This window comes from Phalacrocorax carbo, chromosome 3 (genome assembly GCF_963921805.1).
Source record: "Phalacrocorax carbo chromosome 3, bPhaCar2.1, whole genome shotgun sequence".
Lineage (NCBI taxonomy): Eukaryota > Metazoa > Chordata > Aves > Suliformes > Phalacrocoracidae > Phalacrocorax > Phalacrocorax carbo.
In genome coordinates this window covers 91,063,593-91,088,264 of record NC_087515.1, presented here as the reverse complement: position 1 = coordinate 91,088,264, position 24,672 = coordinate 91,063,593, and the positions used below count along the sequence as shown (strand labels likewise).

At 40.1% G+C, this 24,672-nt stretch overlaps 1 protein-coding gene across 4 annotated transcripts in view; it reads right to left on the bottom strand.

The window, feature by feature from the left end:
• Positions 1-22,271, bottom strand: part of UBE3D (ubiquitin protein ligase E3D) — an 82,777-nt gene extending 60,506 nt beyond the window's left edge. Inside the window, exons 1-7 of one of the 4 annotated variants that reach the window (XM_064447729.1) lie at positions 21,904-22,271; positions 21,352-21,551; positions 19,327-19,417; positions 13,999-14,230; positions 8,100-8,169; positions 5,512-5,581; positions 4,551-4,659 (exon numbers count right to left, since the gene is read on the bottom strand). In XM_064447729.1, the coding sequence (XP_064303799.1) occupies positions 4,551-4,659; positions 5,512-5,581; positions 8,100-8,169; positions 13,999-14,230; positions 19,327-19,417; positions 21,352-21,551; positions 21,904-21,965 (834 nt within the window). In that variant the 5' untranslated portion in view covers positions 21,966-22,271. The remainder of the gene's footprint in view (positions 1-4,550; positions 4,660-5,511; positions 5,582-8,099; positions 8,170-13,998; positions 14,231-19,326; positions 19,418-21,351; positions 21,552-21,903) is intronic. The other 3 variants (XM_064447727.1, XM_064447728.1, XM_064447726.1) reach the window with 3 other exon arrangements.
• Positions 22,272-24,672: the final 2,401 nt, after the last annotated feature.

Below are 24,672 nucleotides of genomic sequence, written 5' to 3'. Positions count from 1 at the left end.
CAGCAATTCATGGGATATTGGAGTTTTGAGAAACCTGAACTTTTTGTATCACATTATGGATCTTATCTGATCTTTGTGTGATTGTGCGTCAGTGTTCCAACTTGGATTCAGGGCTTTCATGCTAAGCACTGTACAAAAAAAGTCAGGCTTTTCCTTTATTCACAGCCTGCAGTAGTGAAGTGATCCAAGTTACCAATGGAAATGAATTTTTACAAGTCCTGAGCCTGTAGGAAATGTTTATATATGAAATATTTATCATAGAAAACAGGATTTATGCAGTGCTGCTCACTAGAGAGTAATCTTCTGCTTCTCATGACCTAATCAGCTTCAAGTAAAACAAGTTACATGATGTTAGGTAGCAGACATATGATATCCCCTGTGGAGGAGGAAAGCTGCTGTTAACAGGACACATAGTATATGTCGTAATTGAATGTGACAGTCACAATTTATCAGAGCCCAAGGCTCAGAACATTACAGTGGAAGCTTCATAAAGGAGGAATGAGATGTATTGATAAAGATGTCCTGGGAGGGGATGGGAGGAGGAGAATCACTTTAGCATATGCACATAATGATGACAAGCAACTGCACTTGGCTTAGCAAGTGGCTGTTCATCAGTTTTGCTCTGGTAACTCACTGTACACATTCATAGCCTAAACTGGAAAATATATCTCATTAGCTAGGACCATTACACACGGTGCTTTAAGTGTTGAATAGGTGTTGGAGAAAATGGCGAAAAAAGACAAGTGTCCTGTACACACAGGCCACTGCCAATATGCTTAGCTTTAACTAAACAGAGTTCCTTCCTTTTGAAATTATTAACACTTCCCTGTGAAGGAGCCTCCTGGGATGCTTTTCAGAACAGGAATATCCTTCAAACTAGTTTAGGGAACAATACAGCAATAACTGTCTGTTCCTTTCAGAATCCTTCTGCAACTTTAGAGAAAACAACCAAACCATTTCATTTGCAACATGGTCCATCTGAAAAGTACTTCCTTCTACCACAAGTGTTTATATGTGGCATCTGACAACAACGTTCTACCACTTGTTCAGAGTATGTCTTTGTCTCAACAGCAATGCAACAGATCTGTATTAATAATTTAGCACACAATACAGAGAAAGCAAATGAATCTTTGCAGGTAGAAGGACACTTGGCCATGAGAAAATCAACTTCTGAACTACATTTGCTTCTTTAGGCAATAATGTCCTCCTTTTCCTCATGCATGAATTATTTTTTGATCTTGCTTTTGATCTGAATGAACAATTACTCACCAAGACTTGGTGTGTTGACTCAAAGCAGTTTATTCATGTTATTTCTGGATAACACAATTTCAAATTTTGATCTGTGCTTTCCACTATGTTACTTACAATGTGCAATATTTCCTCCCTCTCTACCACTTTGTATAGCAGAGCCTGCACAACCGAATTCCTTTCATATTAACTCCAGTAAGAAAAGAACATAAGAAGAACAAAAAGAATATTTATCTTTACAGAAAGATAAATATGTAAGTCTAGAATTCATTCATAGTACAGATTGATGACCTTTTCTAAAATGACAGCATCAGGAGAAAGTGTTTGGGGTTTTGTTGGTGTTTTTTTCATTGTTGTTTTGTTCTGTTTTTTAAATCACCTTGTCAATAGGCGCCAAAGATGGTCATAGGAGAAAACCTGCAACAAATCTCAATTATACTTCATGGAGCTTAATCCAAACAGGTGAAACACTATGATTTACATTCTGTGATCAGTTTCCTAAAATCTCAAACCTGTGTCTCCAGCATCAATTTCTGGACAATTAGGCATCAACTCAAATCTAACATGGCTAAAAAAAAAGCTGTTGTTCTTCCTTGCTAGTTCTTTCTTAGTTATTTCAGACATTACCATTACTTTTGTCATCACACAGGCCAGTACTGCAAACAGCTTTCATTACAACTTCTTTGTCCTCACATTTGGACTCTTCAGATAAAGATGTAGTTTCCTCATACTTCACAAAGAATAAAGCTCTCTAAGAGATCTGGGTAGCTCAGTCTCAACAAGGTACTCCTTATCTCACATCTTGATCACTGCAATGTCCCGCTCTCCAACCTTGATAAAAGCAGAACAAGTTTGCATATGTCCTCCAAGACACGGTCCAAGAATCAGTATCTGATTGACAGGTCTCTGCCATTTTGTTACGTATTTATTTTCTTGGGATATCTTTCCACTCCCTCCTGAAATACAAGCTGCCTTACTTTCAAAGCAGTTTACAGCCCAATCCCTCTCCCAGAAACATCTTTCATCCAGTACTGAAAGACTGGAGTTAGTATTCAAACTCTCCAATCCCTACCGCACACCTCCTGATTTTCACAGATGTATTTCTTTGGGTTTTATCAGGTTGATACCATCCATGGGATGAATTCCCTGTATCTATCCACAAAATGACTTATTTACTTCTTTCAAACCTATCCTTTTTTATAGTACAGAAAAAAATAACACCTATTAGGATGCTGCTATGCTGACCAATAATGTACCATTTTGGTTGTGTTCTCCTATCTCACTATCCATTTGTTATCCCCATCTCATTCTCACCTGTTAAAGTCATGCAACTTCAAGGTAGGGAACCCTTCAACAGTGGAGCAAAGACAGGAGGCAAGTGATTAATTTTTTAGAGAATGTGAAGAGGGCAGAGATATAGTTTGGATAAATAAGGAAATCTGTATAAGCCACCTTTTTTTTCCTGAGACAAAGAGACTTTTATTTATTATCATCCTTTAAAAAAAAAGCCCCAAGTAGTATATAGCTTTCCGGATCTTGGTTATCACCAACTTAAACAACAGAAACTCATATTATGATGTCCGCAAATAACATTACTGGTAACGCTAAGGCAGAGGAAATAAGGAAAATGAGTCTACAGGATATTTGTGGTTTTAAAAAAAAAAGACACTTGAGAGACCTTAACCTTAATTATCACATACACAGCCTAAGCTGTGTGCATTCACGTATGTAAGCACAAACACTGTGAATGAGAATCTCTGGCTCATTGTCAAAACAAACAAGTGGGACAGCTGGTCCATGATGCATCAGTGACGAGACCACTTGTCTAACTTGGCTGTGTACTCACAGCCTCAAGCACCTACATTTTTTACTGTTTGGCTGTTTGCAATCATTAATATAAACAGTGCTTACAATAACCTTGTGTCCACAAGGCCTCTGAATCCTAAGACTTAACCCATGACTCCAGAACACCTGTTGGTGTGTATACAGTACTTAGAATCTCACCCTGGACTAAAAGGAAGGACTTTCTCATGTTAAAGACAAAAAAATCCAAACCACCCCAAACCCTAATAACTCACTATTAAAAAGAAAGGGAAGCCAATCAGAAGCCAGTCCCTATGCTAACTCAGCCTGCTCGTCTAATCAATACCTTGGCAAAAATGCAACTCAGAGGTAAGAGCAAACTGCTAAATAAGGTGATTTTTCTGTTAGAAAATAACTAGTTCATTCTATATAAGCTACCAGACTTAAGCATCAGAGTATTAGGTAACTTAGAAACACATAAGCTAGAAGGAAAAATCACAACAATTTTTAATGACTCCTCAATTAGATTATACATAGTGACAATTATGGGTCTGCTCATGAGACCTTATTTTATCATCACATAAGAAGTATTTCTCAGTGGTTGCATAAATCATCTTGGCACTAAAATTTATTTAAAAGCAACAGATATACACTTACTTCAGAATCTGGATGTTTGGAAATTACAGAACTTGAACAACGTATATATAAAACAGTTTATTTAATTAGATTGCCCACCTCAACAAAGTGCATCTGTAAGTTTATCCAGGGCAGGAATCTACAATCATGTATTTCTTTATCTTTGTGTCTATGAATTACTTGTACAAACTGCAAAACTACAAATTCTGTGCCTATATTTAGTTCATGAATAAAAGAAAACATCCTTGGTTATACCAAATATATAGTACTAAGATGATTCCAGACCCAAATTCCTATACATCTTAAAAATTTGAGGAATTTCACTGTCACTATTTAAATATCAAGCTTAACCAAGTTTAACAGCATTAGAACATTAAGTATAATAGGCAATTTTATTTTTGTTTTCATTTCACTTTGCAATGCAATGTACTGACTACATTAGTATTCTGCTGACTTAAGAAAATATTTGTGAAAGATGCTATACAATTTGATGAACTTGTGGTGATTAAAGATAAGAAGCACTGGAGCAAGAACGTGAGGTATATATTATACAGTCAAAGCTTAACCTTTCCATATTTTCTGAATACAAAACTCTTATTTCTGTGCCTCTTGAGGTGCATCTGTAGTACTTTCATCATTATATTAATAGAGAAAATTTCTACATGTACATCTAATTAGATTAAAAAATGGGGGAAATTTCTTACTTGAACAGAACTCTTCAGAAATTCAAGAAATTCAAGAATTTGAATTTGTTCATTTTCTTTAAACATGCAATCATGAACAGCAGAAATAATACATTTAGGAGCTGGGATTCATAAGTTAAACTCTTTCAGCAGAATAAAGACAAAAAACCTCAAACTTACCAGAATATAGATTTTTTCATTATCCCCTTTTACGGTGAACCTAAATGTGCTTTTAGCAGAGGACAATTCCACAAGACACTGAGCAACCACGCTCTGTATGAATTGAGACCTGTTTAAGAATTAACCACATATTATAAGTTCTCAGAACAACTACATGAGCAAAGTCATTCATACCAATGCAGTACAAGTATGTAAGTATCTCCATACTGTCAACTCCACTACATCCTACAATCACTTTCTGTTGAGAGATGGGGCTTCTTTAACTTTCTCTCCCTCAAAACCAATTTCCTGCAACAGGAGTTTTTTAATAGATCAGCAGTCTAAATTGCTCCACATCCCTTATTTTGACCAACACCAGATGTCAAACACTGAATAAAAGTTTTTCCCTATTATGTGTTACACATATGAAAACAAAGTTCAGAATTATGCACATATTTAAAATACAATTCCCAAAAGGAAAGAACTGTGACTAACGCATAGTATATAAGAGATAGCTAGATTGAGTTCTGTTCCATCTTAGTCTTACCTTCAAACTGAATTACTTGAAAATTCAAAAATCTCACTTCCAATTAAACATTTCAAGCTTTACTTGACTTAATTTTAGATAATACAACCTCCCATTTCCGTAATTAGCCACCAGCATCATGCAAAAAGAAATAGTTCAAAATAAGTATTGTATTTTGGCTTATCACCTGAACAGTGAGAGACTGCGACAAATTATACACAATCTGTCTCCTGCGTCACACACAAACAGACACAAAGACAAATGAACAAAATTGTAGACAGTGAATTCAGACTACATTACCTTTACAATGCTTAATTCTGTGATTACATAAAATTTGACAGCACTCTGTTATTATATGTAATTATTCAAGAAACTAAAATGTTAGTGCATTTCTAGCACCCTTTCTAAAACATAAACCTAAGCAAATGATCTAATTTGTAAATTTTTATTTGTTACCTTGGTGTCGGGCTGAAACTTGCCTCAGATGGTCGAATAATCACCTCAGTGACATAATATTTAATGGTATCTAAAATGACAAAAACATTTTTCAAGCACAACAGAACAACTAACCTGTTAAGAGTAGACTAAGTCACCGTATCACTACACTAATTAAACTTTTTTTCAGCAATAAATTAAGAAGTGCAGCAGCTGGTCAAATTCTGCTTCAGTTTTTGGGAGGAGAAGCAACCTATAACAGAAAACATACATTGCCAGAAGAAAACTGCTCTGAGCTAATTTCATGATCAACAATTTGTCATTCATATTGATCCCTGTTTAATGCTGGGAACAATCATCTTGAAACAAAGCAAGCAAGAGCTCAAGCCAAACCTGCAAGATGAATTGAAAGAACTTTCCTAAAGCACTGAGATCAGCATAGCTTACATAAGTATTTTAGTACCCTCTGCTGCTCAGTAATGCTGCAGTGAATCACAAGAGACAGTTTTAATAACAGCACACACAGGGGAATAATTTTCTGCTTTGCTCAAAGAGCAGAATAGAACTTCTTTCGAAAAATCACACTAACTCAACACTAATACAGCATACACTCTGAGTTTCAATGTAACTGTTCCCCAAAAGCTCCACTAAGACAACCTTTAACACCAAATGGAAGTGTTTGAGTACAGAATTTAATTGCCATCAATGAAGTCAGGTCAAAGATGATCACACTGAAGCTCTGGGTCCATGCTATAAAGACAACCTAACCAGATGGCCAGCAGAACAGGTTAAGCGTATAGCGTAATAAATTAATTCCACTAAGCCTTAGCATGTGAACAACAGTAAAGATTCACTGGTTCCATAAATTTTAAGGGTGAAAGGGGTTGTCTCATCTGATCTCTGTCCACACACACCATTAAAACTGGATGAAAGGAAGCATTTCAGGATGACACTTAATCTGTTTTAAAGATTCCAAAGGTTTGGTAATCCCACTCCTTCTCCAAATAAGTACTACACTTTCTAAATTATCCTCACTGCTAGGAAATTATATTTTACCTCTGAGTTTAATTTTAGCATGCTCCACACTGTGCCTAGTCCTGGGAGACAGAAGGAGAAGCCAGTTCAGTCACTCTAGCTCCCCAGCTGTTACCCTCTGTAAAGAATTGGTGCTACTGCTGCACGGGCACTGGGAATTAAGGAGATGTTTGCTTGCAGGGAGATAGAAGGTGGGATTTCCCAAGAGAAAAATCATACAAGTATACGGGGATAGAGTTGGGGGAAGGAGTAGCCACAGGGGAATTTCGAAGCCAAATCTGGCCTACACAGATACACCACTCTAATCCAGCTTTCTCTTCAAGGCACTGATATCTGCTCATGAGGAAAGCACCAAAGCATGACAGTCAAATCTGCTCTCTAATCTCTTTTCACAGAGGTGGTTCTGTCTAGACTTATACTATATATCCCTGGTTACGTTTTTTGTCTGTTCTTTGAATTCAATGTAAATATCCTACAGTATTGAATGAAGAAGCATGGTGAAAACAACAGACGTGCTGTCATCTACTTCAGCCATGTACAGAGTCCAGACCAAATCCCTGCACATCTACACAGTATTTGCCTCTTCCTATACCCACTGATCACATCGATTACTGCTTGCTACAACCATCTGAAGGCTTAGATTAAGGCATCCATTGTTCATGATGATCTGCAAAGCTCTTTTCCAACCACTGCTTTCCCAAAGTCACAACCTGCTTTGTGGTCTTTCAAACACCTCACCTTAAATTTGGTCTTATTAAAGCCTGTATTGTTCAGATCCCTGTAGAGGACAATCGGAACCTTCTGTAACAGAAGACCTTCTGTCTTGCGTCTCCTCTTGACTTATTTCTTAAACATGTGTTGCATTTTCTGAGAAGTTTTTATATTCTCCAGATCTCTGAACTGAGCCAGGCTCACACTGACTGATGCATTGGAGTAGAGGGAGAATGAAAGAATGAACCCTACTAGTAACAGACTTACCATTGCTTCTCTCCTGTTAATAACTGCATTTTAAAAACCGCCAGAGACTCATCTTTACACTACTTCAGGTAAATCCTGCTGATTCAATATAATGACAGCTTTTAAATGAATAATCTCATCATCTTATCATCGGATAATGATGAGAGATAACCTGTATCTTTGACAAAGCTTCATTTCCATGAAACCAGGCTGGCTGTTAGCAATCGTATCTTTAGCTTCCAGTTCTGTGTTGATCAAGTTCTGAATTAACCTTTCAATTATTCTGTAGGACTGACAGCAAAATAAACAACCTGTAATTTCTCAGGTCTCCTTTTTCACTGGGATTCCTAGTAAACTGGAATCATGCATTGAGTCTTCCAAAGCTATGGAATTAGCTAAACATGCCACAGAAACAAGGATGAGGAAAATCCCTGTTGTAAGTAACTTTCAAGGTCTAACAGTGGAAGCAACAACCTCATCTGTTCCAAAAGGGAATGAGACAAATGCACAGGAATCAGCCCTGCACCTTACTGATAAATTACTTTCCTCCACAGTTTTTAACCTCCATGGCTTAGCGGCTGATGCAGTGAAGTCTAGTTTGGTTTTAAATCCCGTACCTGATGATACTGTTTCTCCCAGCATTTTCTTGCAGCGCTTACAAATTACTCTGGTATTTTCCTTTGATTTCTGTAGGACAAAGAAATGTCATTTAAATGTCACTCAGTTATTCTGAAAAAGGAATGTATAATTTCCACATACTCTCCAGAGTAGATCATGACTTTCTACTTGTTTCTGTTCTCTTTGTGTTCACATACACACAGACTTACATTCACTACTTCAGCTTTCTACACTTGACTTGCTTGCAAGTTTCATTCTAGTTTTAAAATCGGGCACTATATACTGACCACACAGCACAACCTGTAACAGCTAACAGGGGAATCTTGTACTATTGAGTGACTGGATGAAAAAATGACATGGTAGATTTGACATAGAAAAAGGCAAAATAATGCACATGAAAAGAAGTGTACCAAAATACATACATAAAATAGTATGCTGCAAAGTGGCTACCATCACTCAATAAAAAGTTCTAGCCACTCTGGACAGTTTTATAGGAATTCCAGTTCAATATTCAGCAGAGAGGAGAAAATGTCTGCAGAGTATTTGAATTACTAGGAAGCAGCTAAAGAACACATCAGAGCATGATATTCCAGAAAGGTGCAGTGGATTCTGTCGTTGAACAACCCCTCTCCCTCAATTCAAGCAGAAACAGAAAAGATATTGACAAAGAATAAGAATAATTGTCAGAGGTGCAGAACAGTTTCTGTATGTGGCAAAAAAAACACATGTAATGGGAGAAAGCATGAAAGACAGAAAACTGAGGGGTATGACTGAGATACATAAAATACAAATGTTTAGGAAAAGCTGAAGAGGAAAAAAACCATTTACTGTCATAGCTCATGCTAGGAAATTGTAACCTGGTTTGTATCAAAAAAAGGGAATGTATTTGCCACACAATGCATAATATAGTTTGGTACCCACTACAGGGAGGTAATTTTTATACTAAAAGTATACATAAGCTCAAAAAGTCTTCAGAAATTCAGGGAAAGCAATGTTCCTCAAGGGTTTATTAAAAACAAAAATGTAGAGAACAACATCTAGTCCAGTCCAAGAAGTCTTTACACTAGCCAAAACATCACTCAATACTTGCCTTACTCTTATGCATCCATTACTGCCCAGTGAAAAAGATCTCATTTCTGCAGGAACCTGTGATCTGCCCAGGTAGCACTCCTACTAATTCCAGTGTCAATATTTAAATTTATTATCAGTATGAAGATACAAATAAACACAACTCCTACTTTAATCCAAAGTCTAAACTCCAGAACTGATTCTGTGTGGGCTTATTAACCTGGGTGTAGCACAGTACAGCTCTGGTCTGGAAGCAGTACCTATATGCAACCACAATGATGCTCCTGAGTTAATAAACCCTTCTGGAGCTAGGAATCCCGAGAATGTAATGAGAAGACACCTAAACCAGATTTTTACACATGGTCTTTGTATAATTACCTTTATAATTGTTCATACAGTATACAGGGCATGAAAGTACCCATGTGTAATTAAACTATTACTGTTTTATTGGTTTGGTTTATAAGTCCAAACAAGTCACTGTCAACTTGAGAAATCATATTACAGCACATGCCTACAAAAATAATATATAAATTTAGCATAAATTAAACTCATTGAGGGGAAAAAACTCCAAATTTATCTTTTTCTGTAACCTTTGTAAAAGATGGCGACAGTTCTCACAGATTCCAGCTGGAGTGAACACACATGCACTCTTCGGGGAGCGTAGCTTTTCTTCACCACCACTGTCATACTCCTTATGATGACAATGTGTTAGACTGATGTCCAGAACAAAAAGTGGTGCTCTGTGGCCTATCACATCACAAAAAATATTTTAAAAAAAGAGCAGCAAGAAGTAAATCCAATGGCTATGGTAGGCACACTTTTTGATTTAAAGGTAAGTTTTGAGGTATGTCCATTACAGGCTGTCTTCAGAACCTGGACAGTGGACTTTCAGACTATGCAGATTTCCAACGACAATTATCCTAATCAAAACTTGAATAATGCTTTCTTAATTGATTTATTCTAATTCAGGTGCCTTGAATGACATGTGATCTGTGATTAGACCAGTGATGAAAGAGATTATGGACAAGTCAAATAGACAAATTGGGCCAATTTTCTCAGTTACTCTATGGAAAAGTGTATGTACTTCCTGCTGCAATGATAGGGAAGGGGTAAACGAGGAAGATAGAGAAGTTATACATGCCAGTCTGGATCATTAAGTAGATTGTACTTAGTCTAATAATCTGCACTAAAATACAGCCAAATGCCAGATCATATATTCAGGAACAACAGGAGCAACAAAGCCAGTGATGATAAAATAAAGGAATACATAGTGAAGGACAATAAAAATCTAAGATGATGGTAGCTAACCAAACCAGAGCTACTAATGAGATGCTACAAAAGAAAGGGCAAATATGATCTCTGAATGCATGAACAACTGAATAGTTGATATGGATAAAGAGAAAAATATAACATCTTCAGAATTAGTGGGATGATTACTGCAAAAATGGATCTATAAAGTATGTTAGAAGTTTGGAAAATGGTTTGGAAAACTGCTACAAAAAGGATTTCTAGAAAATAAATACACCTTAGAGATAAAAAGAGATGCAATTCTTAGTGTGCTTAATATAATACGAAGGCAGCAAAGAGTCAGGATGATTAACCACTGAAACAGCTTTACCAAGGAATGTGATAAAGCTTCCATCATTTGAAGTATTAAATCAATACTGGATGTCTTTCTCAAAGCTATAGCTCAGACAGAACTGATGAATTTGATGCTGGAAATACCTAACAGAGTTCTCTGATCGGTACTATGCAAATAATAAAATGAACAGAAATGACCACTCTAGCTCCACAAAAAACAGAACACATCCCACGTAGAATCGGAACTTATGTTCAAGATACGACTGCAAAGCCCTGCTTGCTCCAAACCAGAGATCAAACTATAAGCCCCAGGGAGAGCCCAACAGCCTCTGCTTAAGTTTCAGAGAGCTGACTATGTGTTATGGAGATCAGAAAAAACATGGGGTTCACATATACACAGTTATCCCCTTTCCCAATTCCTTCCTTGCTACTCCTCTCAAACATACACAGTAAAATTACTTGCTTAAAGTGAAGAGCAGGATTAAGTAGAGCAGGTTTTGTGAAAACCAGTATTTGAGCTTGGTATACACATTGCACAGTACACATATATAGTATACAGTACTTCCTTGAAAGCTACAACTTGAATGTTTTTTTCTGACTACAGTTACAGGTGCTAGCTGAGAATTGTGCAGTACGGTACCTAAAAAACACCGCTAACTTGTTGTATCATGCTTCAATGGAAAAAGCGATAGTTTTAGCTAGACTAATTAAATCAATATATCTATTTGACAACTTGCAGCTGCTGGCAATCTGCAGATGGAGGTGGATCACCAGCCAAATATTTTCTGTTTCTATTCCTAAGAATCCCTGATATGGTGTCAGGGAAAAATATTTTCCCCAAGAGATACTATTAGGATGCTACAAGACCATGTGACATTTAAAAACTATGTTACACTAGAAGACTAATAGATGTGAGAAATATGGTTGCAATGGACGGATGCTGTCTTGGTCCCAGTGGAGGCTGGAAAAGATTGTTTAAGCTTCTCTGGTACATTCCTGCTACTATTTTGGTCACAGGCAAACACTTCCCAAAGAACTGCAATGCAATTAAAAAAGAACATTCATACTGGGGCAGGCTGCACAATATTCTCTGAAATGAGCACATTTATGCCAATAGCAATCTATCTTGCCTGTAACTTTCTATTACTCATATTATGGAAGAATTTTCTCTTTCAGTATGAGGGTTTTTCTCCTTATTAGTCCAGTTTCTGCTGGATCTTACAGTTTTGCTCATTTGCTTGGCAACCAAGTGATGCTGGAAATAAGCAAACAGAAATGAGAATTCATTGCAAACGTGAAAGATGTAAAGAGAGGGATTTGACACAAACAAGGAAAGAATTCTCAGCTTCAATACAAGTTTAAGGAAGCAAACATGAAAATTCATCATACTAAACTACTATTGTATGCCTCTGACAGAAAATAGCCTCCTCCCTCATTCAAAAGTTCTGCTGCTATCCTGGTTTGACCCACATCTCAGTAACATCTTTGTTCCACATCCTTTTATAATCTTTCTGCCTCAAAAAGAACCCTTTTCTGGCAAACATTCTCCATGATTGACTGAAGAAGTATGTTGGGCGGACTGCTTCCCCGTCTTTGGGCTGCAATATGAACTCCATGCAACCCGCCTCTTCCCATCCTTGTTCCCATTGTTCTAAAATCTCTTTTGAGATTACTGAAATGTGAGGCAGATAATTCATTTTGGGGACTTCTGGCAGAAAGCATTGTCCTCTTGGAAATTCTGAATCTTCTGCTCAGCCTTCTTCTTAAGGATACTTAGAAAAAATAACTGCAATTGCCACAGAGCTAATCCAAATTAATCTGCTTCTCCCACACTGATATCCTTTTCAGGGTATCAGTTCTTATTTTCCCTTCCCCATATCCTGCTTTTCAAAGAACAGTGGAACAAGAAACCAAAGGGACCACAGCTGCAAGACTTGCAGATATGGACCATAGGAAGCAGATGGCTCGCTGGGATGCACTGCACCAGCAACCGTTGAACTGAGAGAGTCCCAGTGATTTAACCAGGGATAATACAAATCCCTGATGATGGTAAGCAGCAGCAGCAGACAGGAATCAGGGTCTCTGGAATGACTTCTCAACAGATTAAAAGTTTCACATTAAGAATCTGTCATAGAAAGTCATCAGCTGTTACAGAGACAAGTTGCCAGGGCAGCAACGGTTCCCATAATTGTAGAAGGATTTCAGCAAACATGGTATTGGAAGAAAAGATGGTATCTGCGGGCCCAACCTCTGTCAGCACAAATACAGACAACCAGCAGATTAACAGAAAAGGCTTTATGGAAACATAGGCTTTGGTGAACTAAATTCCTCAATGTTCTTGTGGTAGAACTTTTTTTAACTTTTTGTTATTGCCTGAACTTTTATACAAATGCTAGATTTCCAAGATGAGTGAAGCACTGAATCTTCTTTCCTCATGGGTTTCATCCCACTATTGAAACATCAGTATCCCTACAAATGCTTTTTTTTTCCTGGGCAACAACAAATTTTGATGCTTCTAAGCCAAACGATAGCTTTCTTCCTGGAGATTCAGGTGATGGATACATCCCCTCCTGGAACACCTCAGAAACACCAACATGAAGAGTTATAACCTGAGGTGGCAGGTCCCTTTCATTAGACAGAGCAGTCAAACAAACTCAATTTCCTTACTGTATTCTAAGAGTGTAAGACAGCCACATCTGAACCCAAAACACATTCTGATTTTTCCAAGTCTTTCTAAAGCTAAAAAAACCCAAAATAAATTAAAAAAACTCACACCTTCCTTTGATCACATTTATGGTTATGCATCCAGTCATAGTTTGAGAAGAAAAAGCATTTTACTCCAGTTTCCTCCTCATTCTTCCTTCCACTACCCTTTGACAAACACCTAACCCGTTACAATTATTATCTTACTAAATGTTGATGTCCTTCACTCGGGATATTTTTTGGGGGAAATATTTGGGTTTAGAACTACATAATTAAATAGTTTCCAGTTCAGTTTATAGAAAGAAGTTCTTCCTGAATATCTAGGTCAATATCAAGACCATGGTGCATGCTTTACACAGTGTAAATCACAGCTTAGAATATTTCTTGGCTTCTGTACAACTGAATGTCAACAACTCCCTATGACCTTCAAAACAGCTCTGTAATACATATAAGTTAAATAAATCAGTGACAAAAAAATAAAGTGGTTTTCAACAAAAAAAATTCCAAAGACATTCACTTAAGAATTATTCAAACAAAATACTTTACCAAGTTGGAGACACCCTGAGAAGCATGGTGTCCAGCGTCTGAGGAGCACATGGGAGATTCAGGCACATGAGATTCATTTCCTGAATTCAGCAGAAAAAAAGTGTCTCCAAGAAAACAGTCATCATGCTGAGGATGGAAAGTGCTTCTGGCAAAGGGGTTAGGGTGACAACACCACTCTTCAACCAAAGCACTCCAGTTTTCACTTGGTAGAGGAAGGACTCTGAGAAATTTCCTAAGAGAGAAGAAGAAAAAAATTTTTCAATATATTATATTCTTTTCTAAGACACTAAAATAGAGCTTAGATTCCTTACAAAAAGGGGGGGGGGGGGGGGGGGAAGTATGGCATTTTCTCAAAAGGAAGTGTTTGACTCTGCTTTAGTCAAAGGCACTTTCTTCAGATGAAACATGAGAAAGCAATGGCTGAGTATTTCCTGCCAAGTTTGTGATGAAGCATTTCCCAAGGGTGAATCTCCAGTGATTGTAAGGCAGAACTTGGCATAATGCTCTCTTGGAATTAATCACATGGCAAAAATAAAACAGTTCTATCCAGTCATGAAAAATATCATAATTTTGCCATTATATTTATTATTACTTCTTGTAGAGTTTCCCTGCACCAAATGCTGATATAAAAACAACAGAAACAGACCACTGCCACAGCAAGGGAGAGCATGTCCTTTGAAGAACCTCAAAGTCAGATACCAGACTCTGAAAAATCTAAATCCTAACGAAAATACACAGTATATCTTCATTAAAATAATAATAAAAAAAGGATAATGCAATCTTAATTTAGAATCAGATTCAACTTTCAGAAGTCACATATAAAAAACCCAAATCCCTTTCTGCTGGGCAGCTATATGGACCATGCAGGCTGCCCCAGGCAATCCCCCACTTTGCTTTCATTATCAGTGTTGTCTTTAACTTCCTTTCTTTGGTTACACACAGTGCCAGAGAATTTTCTAAGCCAAGGTTTGGAATCACTGCTTTACATTGTGAAATATACTCTTAAAGCTAGAATATATTCACGTGGCTATATAAATACCAGCTTGGTCATTATGAGTGAGTGGTCGATACTTTCCTACCTACAGTTCCTATAGCCATTTTGTGGTCCCACCACATATGTTTTTATTAAGAATGTGAAAGTATTGATGGGTACTGGCCACATATTTACACCTTCTTTAATCTGTGTTTTCTAGAAAACTATTGCACTGAGTAGAAATTCAGCCCCTTTATCAAAACAATGGGCAATGGCTTTAACAGCGTGCACCTCTCCAACAATTTTCTAGGTGTACTGTTTGCTGCAGAGCCGTGCCTTCTGCTCTCTGCCTAGTTTCCTTAAATGCTTTCCTTTTGTTCCCTTATTTCTTCTGCTCTTGCCTGAAACCTTTACATAGAGTTTCTTCATTCTACTTAATGAATGAAGAAACTTAAAACTTGCAAATACAACTTTATTTATGGTGCTACTTCACAAATAAACACACAGCTGCTAAGCCAACCGTTAGACACCCTCCCTTTCTTGCAGTTCACAGACAATTCTTTTCTGAAGATGCCAGTTCTTCCCATTGTAGTATCTTGTGCCTTTTGTATTGCTGGGTGGGTGAAAGTAAAATCTTTTATAAAAACTGCTTTCTTTCTACCTCGACAATACATTTGAAAACTGTGCTTGCCCCACCTACAGATGAAAGTTGGAATAACTCATCCTCTGACCCAGCTTTAACATAAGTGAATAAGATCACCTGTCAGCACTACCCATCACTGTTTTCACTCTGTGATCTTATATATTGCCTGAGATACAACCACAATTCTGCCATGATGGGACCTTAATTCTGGTGTTGGCCTAATGACTGATTATTCATCAGCCTTGTACAATTACTTCCCATGCCTGGACTCACACTGAAAAAAAGAAAGAAGTCTTCATTCCTATGTACTGCTCTTCACACTACAGCAACAAAAAGCTGGTATTGCTCAGCAATGTTTTTTCAAGTGTTACAGGGGGAAAAAAGACAGAGATCACCTTAAGCTGCAGACTAATGCTGCCCAGTTTCATTACATTACCCTTTCTTTACCCTCATAGTCTAGAGCATCAAGATCTTGAGTTCTTGACCAACAAAAGCAGTTCCTTCAACCAGTAGGAATTTCATAAACAGAGTTTGAGCTATAGAGAAAATATAGCACTGCCACTATATTTTAGGCTTTTGCCATTCATAGGTGGGAAACTATCTTCTGTGTCACTAGAACTGGAAAAAATGTAACACTAATAAAAATGTAGCTTTCCAGGAAAAAAAAATAGAAACTTGAAGTTTACTGGGTGCTGACTAACCCAAGACGGCTAAATACAGTGATAAAACCTAGCTATCAGGGGGACTTATCTCCCCGAAGTTGCTCCGAATAACAGCTGAGTTTCTACTTTAAGATAGCCACCTAGGCTGCCTTCATAATCAGAGAGCAACAAAGAAGTCTTAGGCTGGGACCTTTAAGAGAAACTTTCTCCTCCTGAAAGTGTCTAATATAGTGAGGCTGAATCTCCTTCTGCAGACAGATCTCTGTCTCCAAATGGAAGAAGCCTAGGTAATGAATTTAATTTTAAAAAGATAGGAGTTAGGCACTGGTCTGAAAGAGTGTAGCCATAAGGATGTAATTCTTAAGTGGGCCTCCATGCTAAGCTAAGTATTTGACCATAGAGATCCTTACAAAACTGGACTAAGAAAAATAATCTCTAATGCCATTATTAAGTAATATCCAAGAACCCAGTAATACCATCCTATCTATTGAAAATTCTGAAAACTGGAAGTAAAATGGACTTTAGACTTTTAAACATATAACCCTTCTGTTCCATCAGAGAAAAAGAGAAAGAAAAAAAGATCCAACTGAATTTCTTTAACAGCAGTCTTCCTTACTTACGCACTAAAAAGTTTTGGATAGCCCAGCTTGACAGTTAATTGTCATGCTTAAAGCTATCTATGTAGGGAAAGTGTAATTAGGTTATTTCCCCTGCCATCAGTTTTTCAACAAAATACTCCTGTAGTAGAAATTCTTAATGTTTGGACTAAGGAAAAAGGTTTATTGATTAATAATCAATTTATGAAATGTATTTTTCACAGCATTCAGCCTTTAAGAATTTCTTCATGTCAGAAATAATGCCTTAAAAAATTATTTTATATATGAGCTACACTTAGCCTAACTGAAAGGAGAGAAAGAAAAAAGCAAGTATCCCAAATTCTTTGCAGCTCTTAAATCATGGAAGAAAAAAAAATCTATCACTTCCTCTAATGCGGGTAATGTGAGGGTAATGGAGAAGAATCAGAGAGCGTAACTGTAACATCTGAAGAGCTATTAGATTCGTGGAAGGTAACAGACTAAGCCAGGGGATTTCAGAAAATGTAGAGAGTCCATTTTCTTGCATCAAGGAAGGATCACTTATGTTTAAACCATTCCTAACGTATTTCTCTAATCTAGTCTTTAAAATGGTGGCTTCCTATGCAGTCTCTAACAGTAAAAAAAAAGCTTTCGAATAGGTTTGGTTAGGGTTTTTTTTTTTCCCTTTTAACCTAAATTCCTCTTGCTTCAACTGAAGACTACTGACACCTTCTTTGCAGCAACTTCTTACATACTCGAAGAGTCTTACATCCTCTCCAGAGCCTTATCTAAACTAAATCCCATTTATTTCAATTTCTTCTCAAAGGTATCATTTTCTAGATCTCAGGTGTTTTTCACTACGGACCCTCTCCTAGTAATTCACACTTTAATAAGTTCCCCCTCACACAGTTCTGTAACTTCCCTTCGATCCACCGCCTCTGCTGCCACTGTCATACTCACTCTCCCTGGAGAGACTAACACATGAATTCTGTAGCTGGAAGTACTGACTGTGCTACTGTCTTCCTTTTGGAAGTGCCGGAACAGACGATGCTGGATACACTGGCAGCTCCACTCTTCTACCCTTGTCTTAATATTTTTTTAGTGATCACATTCAAGGGGCTCAGAGGTTCCCTGCAAGGAGAAATGCCAAGCAAAGAGCCATGAAGATGCCTTCTTTTTCCTTTCTCAAAAATTCTGACTGCATCACGTTATAGGATGCAGAATCAAAAGATGTAAGCTCCATGCATATGAATTTGATGTGCTGAAATTCAGGAAAACGCCCACTCAGAGAGGAAAATATGAAAGTGCAATATCTTTTGAAAGCAAATGTTACTGACTAGAAATTAGAAGTTTCATTACTCTACAAACATATCAAAATAAGAGTTATTACTAGACTTTCTGATAAGACGCTTCAAAAGGGAAAGCCAGGAAATCCCCATTCAGTTACATTCAAGCCAGCCATAAATCCGTATGTATGACAGGAAAGTAAAAGTTTACCGCATATACCACATTTGTATTACCATTTTGAGTATTAGGAGCAACACAGATCATAAAAGGCTGCAAGTGTATCTCTAACAATTCTTATATATCCAGCTGAATCTGTCAAAACTGTACATCGGAAGAGCCAGAAAATGCAGCAGCTTATTATTAAAATTCTCATTCACTCTGCAGCCTTTGTAAGGAACAGAGATAAGGCCGAGCCACGCAGCTAAGAAACAGCTCCTGTGTTTCCCAAATTCAGCATCCCTGAACTATGTGGAGGTTGGATTTGCTTAACAGATAGAAGGGAGCTGGAGTCAACATCCCCGTTCTGAGCAGCCACTCTATAACTACAGCATGATGACTGAAAGGATTTTATAAGAGACTGATCAAAACTGAAGAGGAACCCTGAAGTGCAGAGGAAAAAAGTCTAGCCTCAAATTTTCAGTGTTATTCCCTTCAACGTAGCAAAGATGTCAGCTACTAACAGACTATTGAGCGTTTTTTAAATCAATGAAAACTATGAACATTTGCAATATTTCCAGGCCAAAATGTTACAGCTTTTTGTTTGAACCACCAAACCAGAAGCTATTATGATGTGTGCAAATAAATTCTGTATGAACAAAAAGCACAGATCTCAAAGCAGAAATTTTACACATAGGGAAGTCCAGCTACAAAAGGAAATGTCTCGCTCAAAGCATAGCAGACAAGTGGGAAACGGATCCAGATTTCCCAGCTTCCAGGGCAATGTACCAAATTCCCTTTATAAGGTACTTTTACCTTCCAGCCAGAATGAAATCAAGAAGCAAATGAATAAACGGTGAAAAACTGTTTCAGGTAATTTTGCTTTTAGTCATCCATAGTGCTTCAGAAGTGTTCTCATCTATCAATTTCAAAATAAACACCTTTTAGCTGTCTCTCTAAGTACACAAAAGAGCACAAATATGAATCACTATGGCATTTATTGCTATAAATAAAAGACACTGCAGTACTCACCGGTCTTTTACTATGATGTCACCACAGGACTGACAGTAGAAGACATAATTCTTCTGGGGTTTCAGGCTTTCCCTCAAAGAAAAAACCAAATCTATAAATGGAAGAAGATATATTAATGTTCAAAATTGTGTAAAATTTTCAGCCAGTTGTACAGAAAAATCCTGCCAAATACCTAAAACCAAATAAGATAAGAATCTAACAAACAAAGCAAAGTGCTGATATTTTAAACACAACCTTAATTTATTTACCTGTAGAAGCAAGTACTTAGATGTAAGAAAAACTTGCCATTTCCACCTCATACCCTATATTGCGGAGTAGGAATTGTATATGTGAATAATTATTTTAAAGGTGCAAATCCTCTCCACAGGTGGAGCTGAGATATTGGTATCACTACAGAGGTTGTATAAATTAAAATTCAATACCACTCTTCTGTAATGATATTTCTGCTAATTGGTGTCTCTGCAATATGAGGGTACATCCCAGTATGTAACACAAAACAGTTGGGGGGGTGGAGCGGGAAGGCACTAGTATTATATTTTCAGGCAGGTAAGATACCAGCTGCTGTGGTACAACTAAAAGAATAGATGGTGAGCAATACCCTCTGCAGGCCAGCAAAGCAAAAACGGTCTCACAAAAGCCAGCTCAGACAACTTTTCCAAATTTAAAAAGAGCTATAAAAGCCTCCACAAATTATCAAATAACATTAGGTGGAAGAAAAGTAACCCTGTAAGCCTAGTCTTATGTATGACCATGTTTTGCATTTCCCACTTTCTCAAACTTAAGAACAAAAGTATATTCTCAGCACCAGCATTCAGTATTTAAGGTTCAGATTGCAACCACAAGTTAAAAGTACTTTAAAAGGTTCCAGAATTTCATATAAGAGACAACTAGTTTTGCATTCTAATATAAAATGTTAAAGGCTAACTAAGGTTATCCAGTATATACCATCTGGTTCACATACATGTTTTTCACTGGTACGACTGTCAAAGGTAAATTTTTAAAACTTCATCTTTGATCTTTTGAAGCATGCCTCGTTAATAAGACACACTAAATAATTTTTGCGCCATTTAACTGTCAAAGTACATGCATAATTACAGATTAACGTAGAGAAGCAACCTCAGCATACCATAAAATCGACAGGCTATTCTAGTGTGTTTCTGGTGCGGAAACCATTATTGCACCACATACTTTACTGGTCACTTCTACTTTAAAACCACAAAATGACAATTTTGTGTTATTTAATGTCTTTCTGAGTCACATCCTATTAAATAAATCTAAGCAAGCGGAGCTTGGATGCTGGAACAAAAGCAAGCACCAGCTATACTACCACGCTTGCTATTTATACAATCACATCCTAGACCTGAATTACCATCACGGAAATAAAGTCCTTTGCAGATGTTACCTGCAACATTAACCCCTGCAAACTGAGGCTGTTGGAACAAGGAGCCACACCACAAAAATCACAGTCCTTTATGTTTTAACGGTCAGTGACAACCTTAGTGCGATAGCCTGGATGAATCATCTCATGGCATCTCATGGCATTTGTGCCAAAACAAAATAGGAGGGAAAGAAATTTTGAAGTAATATGGGAAAGCATGGCAGAGTAACCGAGGGCAGTTCTCAAACTCCTACACAGAGCACTCACTCAGCAACCACATTTCCCTTCCAATACACCCCTTTCTGCACTTTCGATTTTTAAAACTGACTATTTTATTACATTTTATCAGTTCCTGTTTAAAACTTCAATTCAGAGGTAAACAGAGCCTTTTAGTGAATGCAAAAGCATATGCACAGTGCAAGCCACGAACTCCAGTGGGCTTGGGGTGGGTTTTTGCTTTGCTTTTTTTGTGGTTTTGGTTGTGGGGTTTTTTTTTATTCCCCTGCTGCAGAATCTACACTTTAAGGTCTACGCTTGCAAGTCCCTTAAATCAGTGCGGTTTCAGGTAACCTCTAAGCAAAGAAGCCTATTTTCAAGCCCCGGGCCGAGCCCGCCCCCACCCCCTACCCGGGCTCGCCTGGCCTTACCGGCGGCGGGCGGCGGGCGGACCAGGCGCATGCGCAGGTGCAGGCCGCCGCCAGGGAGCGGGCGCAGGCCGCGGCAGGAGGCCGGTGCCAGCGCGACCCCCGCCGGCAGCGCCGCCGCCCGGCGGCTCCCGCCGCTCCTCACTTCCAGGCAGTCGGCGGCCACGCACACGTCCAGCGGCGAGCTCGGGGGGTCCCCCTCACTGCGGGAGGGCAAAGTAACGGGGTTTACCTCGGAAGGAAGGTGTCAGCACGCAGCCCGGGTGGACCGACCCCGTGGTCGGCCCGCAGCCCCCCCGCCGCCCAGGTCGCGCCCCGGCACCCACGCGGTAAACCCGTGGGGGAGTTGAGGAGCGATCGAAAGAAATAAACCACCCTTCTCAGGAAGCATTTATTTGCACAGTAGTTCAGGATTTTCCGAGGCGCCGGTACATAAACCGGTGTTCCTCCCTCGCCCCGTGTAAGGACACTAAAACCCAGCCCCGCCGCCCCCGCCAGCAACCGGCCGCTCCGCACGGCCCAAGCGGCAGAAGGCGCGCAGCGCCCCCGCACTACCGGATAACCAGCAAGGCGCTCTGCGTCCCCCGCCTGATCTCCAGCAGAAACCCTCCCGCCATGCCGGGAGACGAACAGCTCCGGCGGCCGGAGCAGGAAGCGGTCGCCCTTCCGCCGGCGCAGGCGGGGTGAGATCACCCGCCCACCACAGCGCCCCCGGTGGCTCGGCGCCGACCACGGCCCTGGGCGGGGGCCGCGGCGGGAAGGCGCCCCGGGGTGGCTGCTGCTCGCCTCGTGCTCGCCCTGGGGGTCGGGCCTGGGTGGTCAGGGCTGCGTCCCATCGGGTCCCGAAGCGCCGAGGTCGAGGCTACACAATCCGCTCCAGGGGGTTTTCTTATGCCCGGCCTGAACCTCTTGTGTCTCAACATCTGCCTGTGGTCTCCCGTCCTCCCGCCACACCGTCCCTCTTCTCTGGCACCTCCCCACAGGCACTGGAGGCTGTGCTTGGGTCTACCCCCGAAGCCATCTCACCTCACAGTGATATCCCGAAGAAAATGGAATTTTCTTATAAATAATAACAATGAACCATGTAAGCCAGGCAAAACAGAAATTGGTGGCCAGAGCAGGGAGCTGAGAGAGAGGGAAGCATTTGTTTTATGACTATAGCCTTGAGGAGAGCTGAGAGACTGATAAAGGCAAATATGCCACATCAGAGTACACTGAAAACTGGGTGATAAAGTCAAGGAGGACAACTAATTGTGATGTTGATAAGAACTAAAACTAAGTGTCCTTTAGGTGAACTATCCTCATCATAACACTAAAAATAACGCCTGTAGGCCAGAAACCCTCCCACTCAAATAAGCCCCTTACTCTCTGAGCATGCATGGTAAATTTAAAGGGAGTTGTACCTTTATGGTGAAGTGAAAAAGATATTAACCAATTATTAGCTGAGGGGTGTGAATATTAGCTGTGACTGACACATTTAACTCTAAATGCCTTTTAGTTTGTCAGTGCGGAGTGCTAGCTCTGTGGAGTTACCGCTTAGCACCCCTCTTTGTGCAAAAATGAGTTGAATAAAATACCTCCGCTCCATGTGTAGTTTGGTGTTTTGCACACCAGGCGAATGAACCTGCTTCTCGGGATAACAACAGGGCTCCAGCACCAACCGTCCTGGTGGCATCCAACAAACTTGGTCCTGTTTATGGACACCTTCCCTGCGAGGGGCATGGCAGGAAGACTGGGCACTGTCTCCTCAATGTGGTCTGTCAAGTCCCAAGTAATGGGGGATAATCGGTCTCCGTGATCTATGGGCTCTGCTCCAGGATGCTGTTGGCCCTCGTTACTGCCAGGGCCAGCTCGGCTCGCTGCACACCAGGGCCCCAGGGCCTTCCCCACAGAGCTGCTCCCCAGCCAGGCACTCCTGGTCTCTACTGGTGCCCAGGGCTCATCCTTCCCAGGGGCAGCAGTCCCCCATGACAACCAGGCTTTGTGACACAGAGACTTCCTTCAGTTTGTATCAAAAGGCTTTATCTACTTCCTTATCCTGACTGGGTAGTCTGCAACATGCTCCCACCAAGGTGTCACCCTCAGTGGCTTCTCTTCTGATCCTGATGGACAAGCTCTGGCCCAACCCGTTGCCCAGCCCACATACCCAAGATGCCATTTCTCACAGAGGTCGGTATCATTGGTGCTCATGTGGATAAGCAGCTGGGGGTCATAGGCTGAGGGATGGGCAAACCTCAGCAGTGTCCTTGCAACGTGTTGGATTCAAGGCCCCAGCAAGCAAAAAACCCAGACAGCAAGTCAGGTTGGCAGATGGGATCCTCTGTCCCTCACAGCAGGGAGTCACCCACTGCTCTCATCCACCATTTTCTCCTGGTGGTACTGCTGTGTGGTTCAGGCTTGGCCAACTGTGGTGCTTCCCCAGATAAGCCTTTCCCCCACCATCTGCTACCAGGGCATGAAGCCTATACTCCAATTGCAGATCTGCAGGTGGAGAAGGAGCTGGCCTCCTGTTGCTAGATGTGACAAGCTTCTGGCCTTCCCCATCATGGGAAGCTCTCCATTTCCCTACACCCGACCACAATCTCTAGCCGCCCCTCCTTCTGTGCAGTTTGGGCTTTCATCTTCCACAGGGTCTCTGGGAAGACATTGTCAAACTCTTTTTAATCTTCCCTGGTACTGCACAGTCTGCTGGACTCCTCCTCAAGCTCCGTAGATTGGCAACGACTCCTTGCCACTGCACACATCCAACAAGCCAGGGCACCAGCTCTGCAGGGTGGTCCCTGTAACCCCCAGCCTCCAAAGCTGCAGCCCCCCCCATACTAGGTCTGGCTGGGATGGAGTTTCCTCACAGCAGCCCATACGAAGTTATGCTTAAGATTTGTGACCAAACAGTGTTGATAACACACCAGTGTTTTAGCTACTGCTGAACAGTGTTGCACATTGTCAAGGCCTTCTCAGTGCCTCATTCTGCTTCCCCTCACTTCCCCTCACTCTGCTTCTGCAAGAAGGCTGGAGGCAGGGAAGAGGCTGGGGAAGGGGAGAGTTAGGACAGCTGACTCAAATTGACCCGAGAGATATTCCATAGCACATAACGTCATGCGCAGCAATAAAAACTGGGGGTGTAGTCTCCGAAGTAGCCATTGCTCAGAGACTGGCTGGGCATCAGCGGTCTGCCTGTGGGAGGTGGCAAGTGATCGTCTTTGTGCTCTTTTTCCTCTTGCCTTCACTTACTAAACCATCATCATCTTGACTCACGCCTTTTCTTGCTTTTGCTATTCTGCTTCTCCCCCTGTGGAGCAGTGAGCTAGCAGCTGGCTGGGGCCA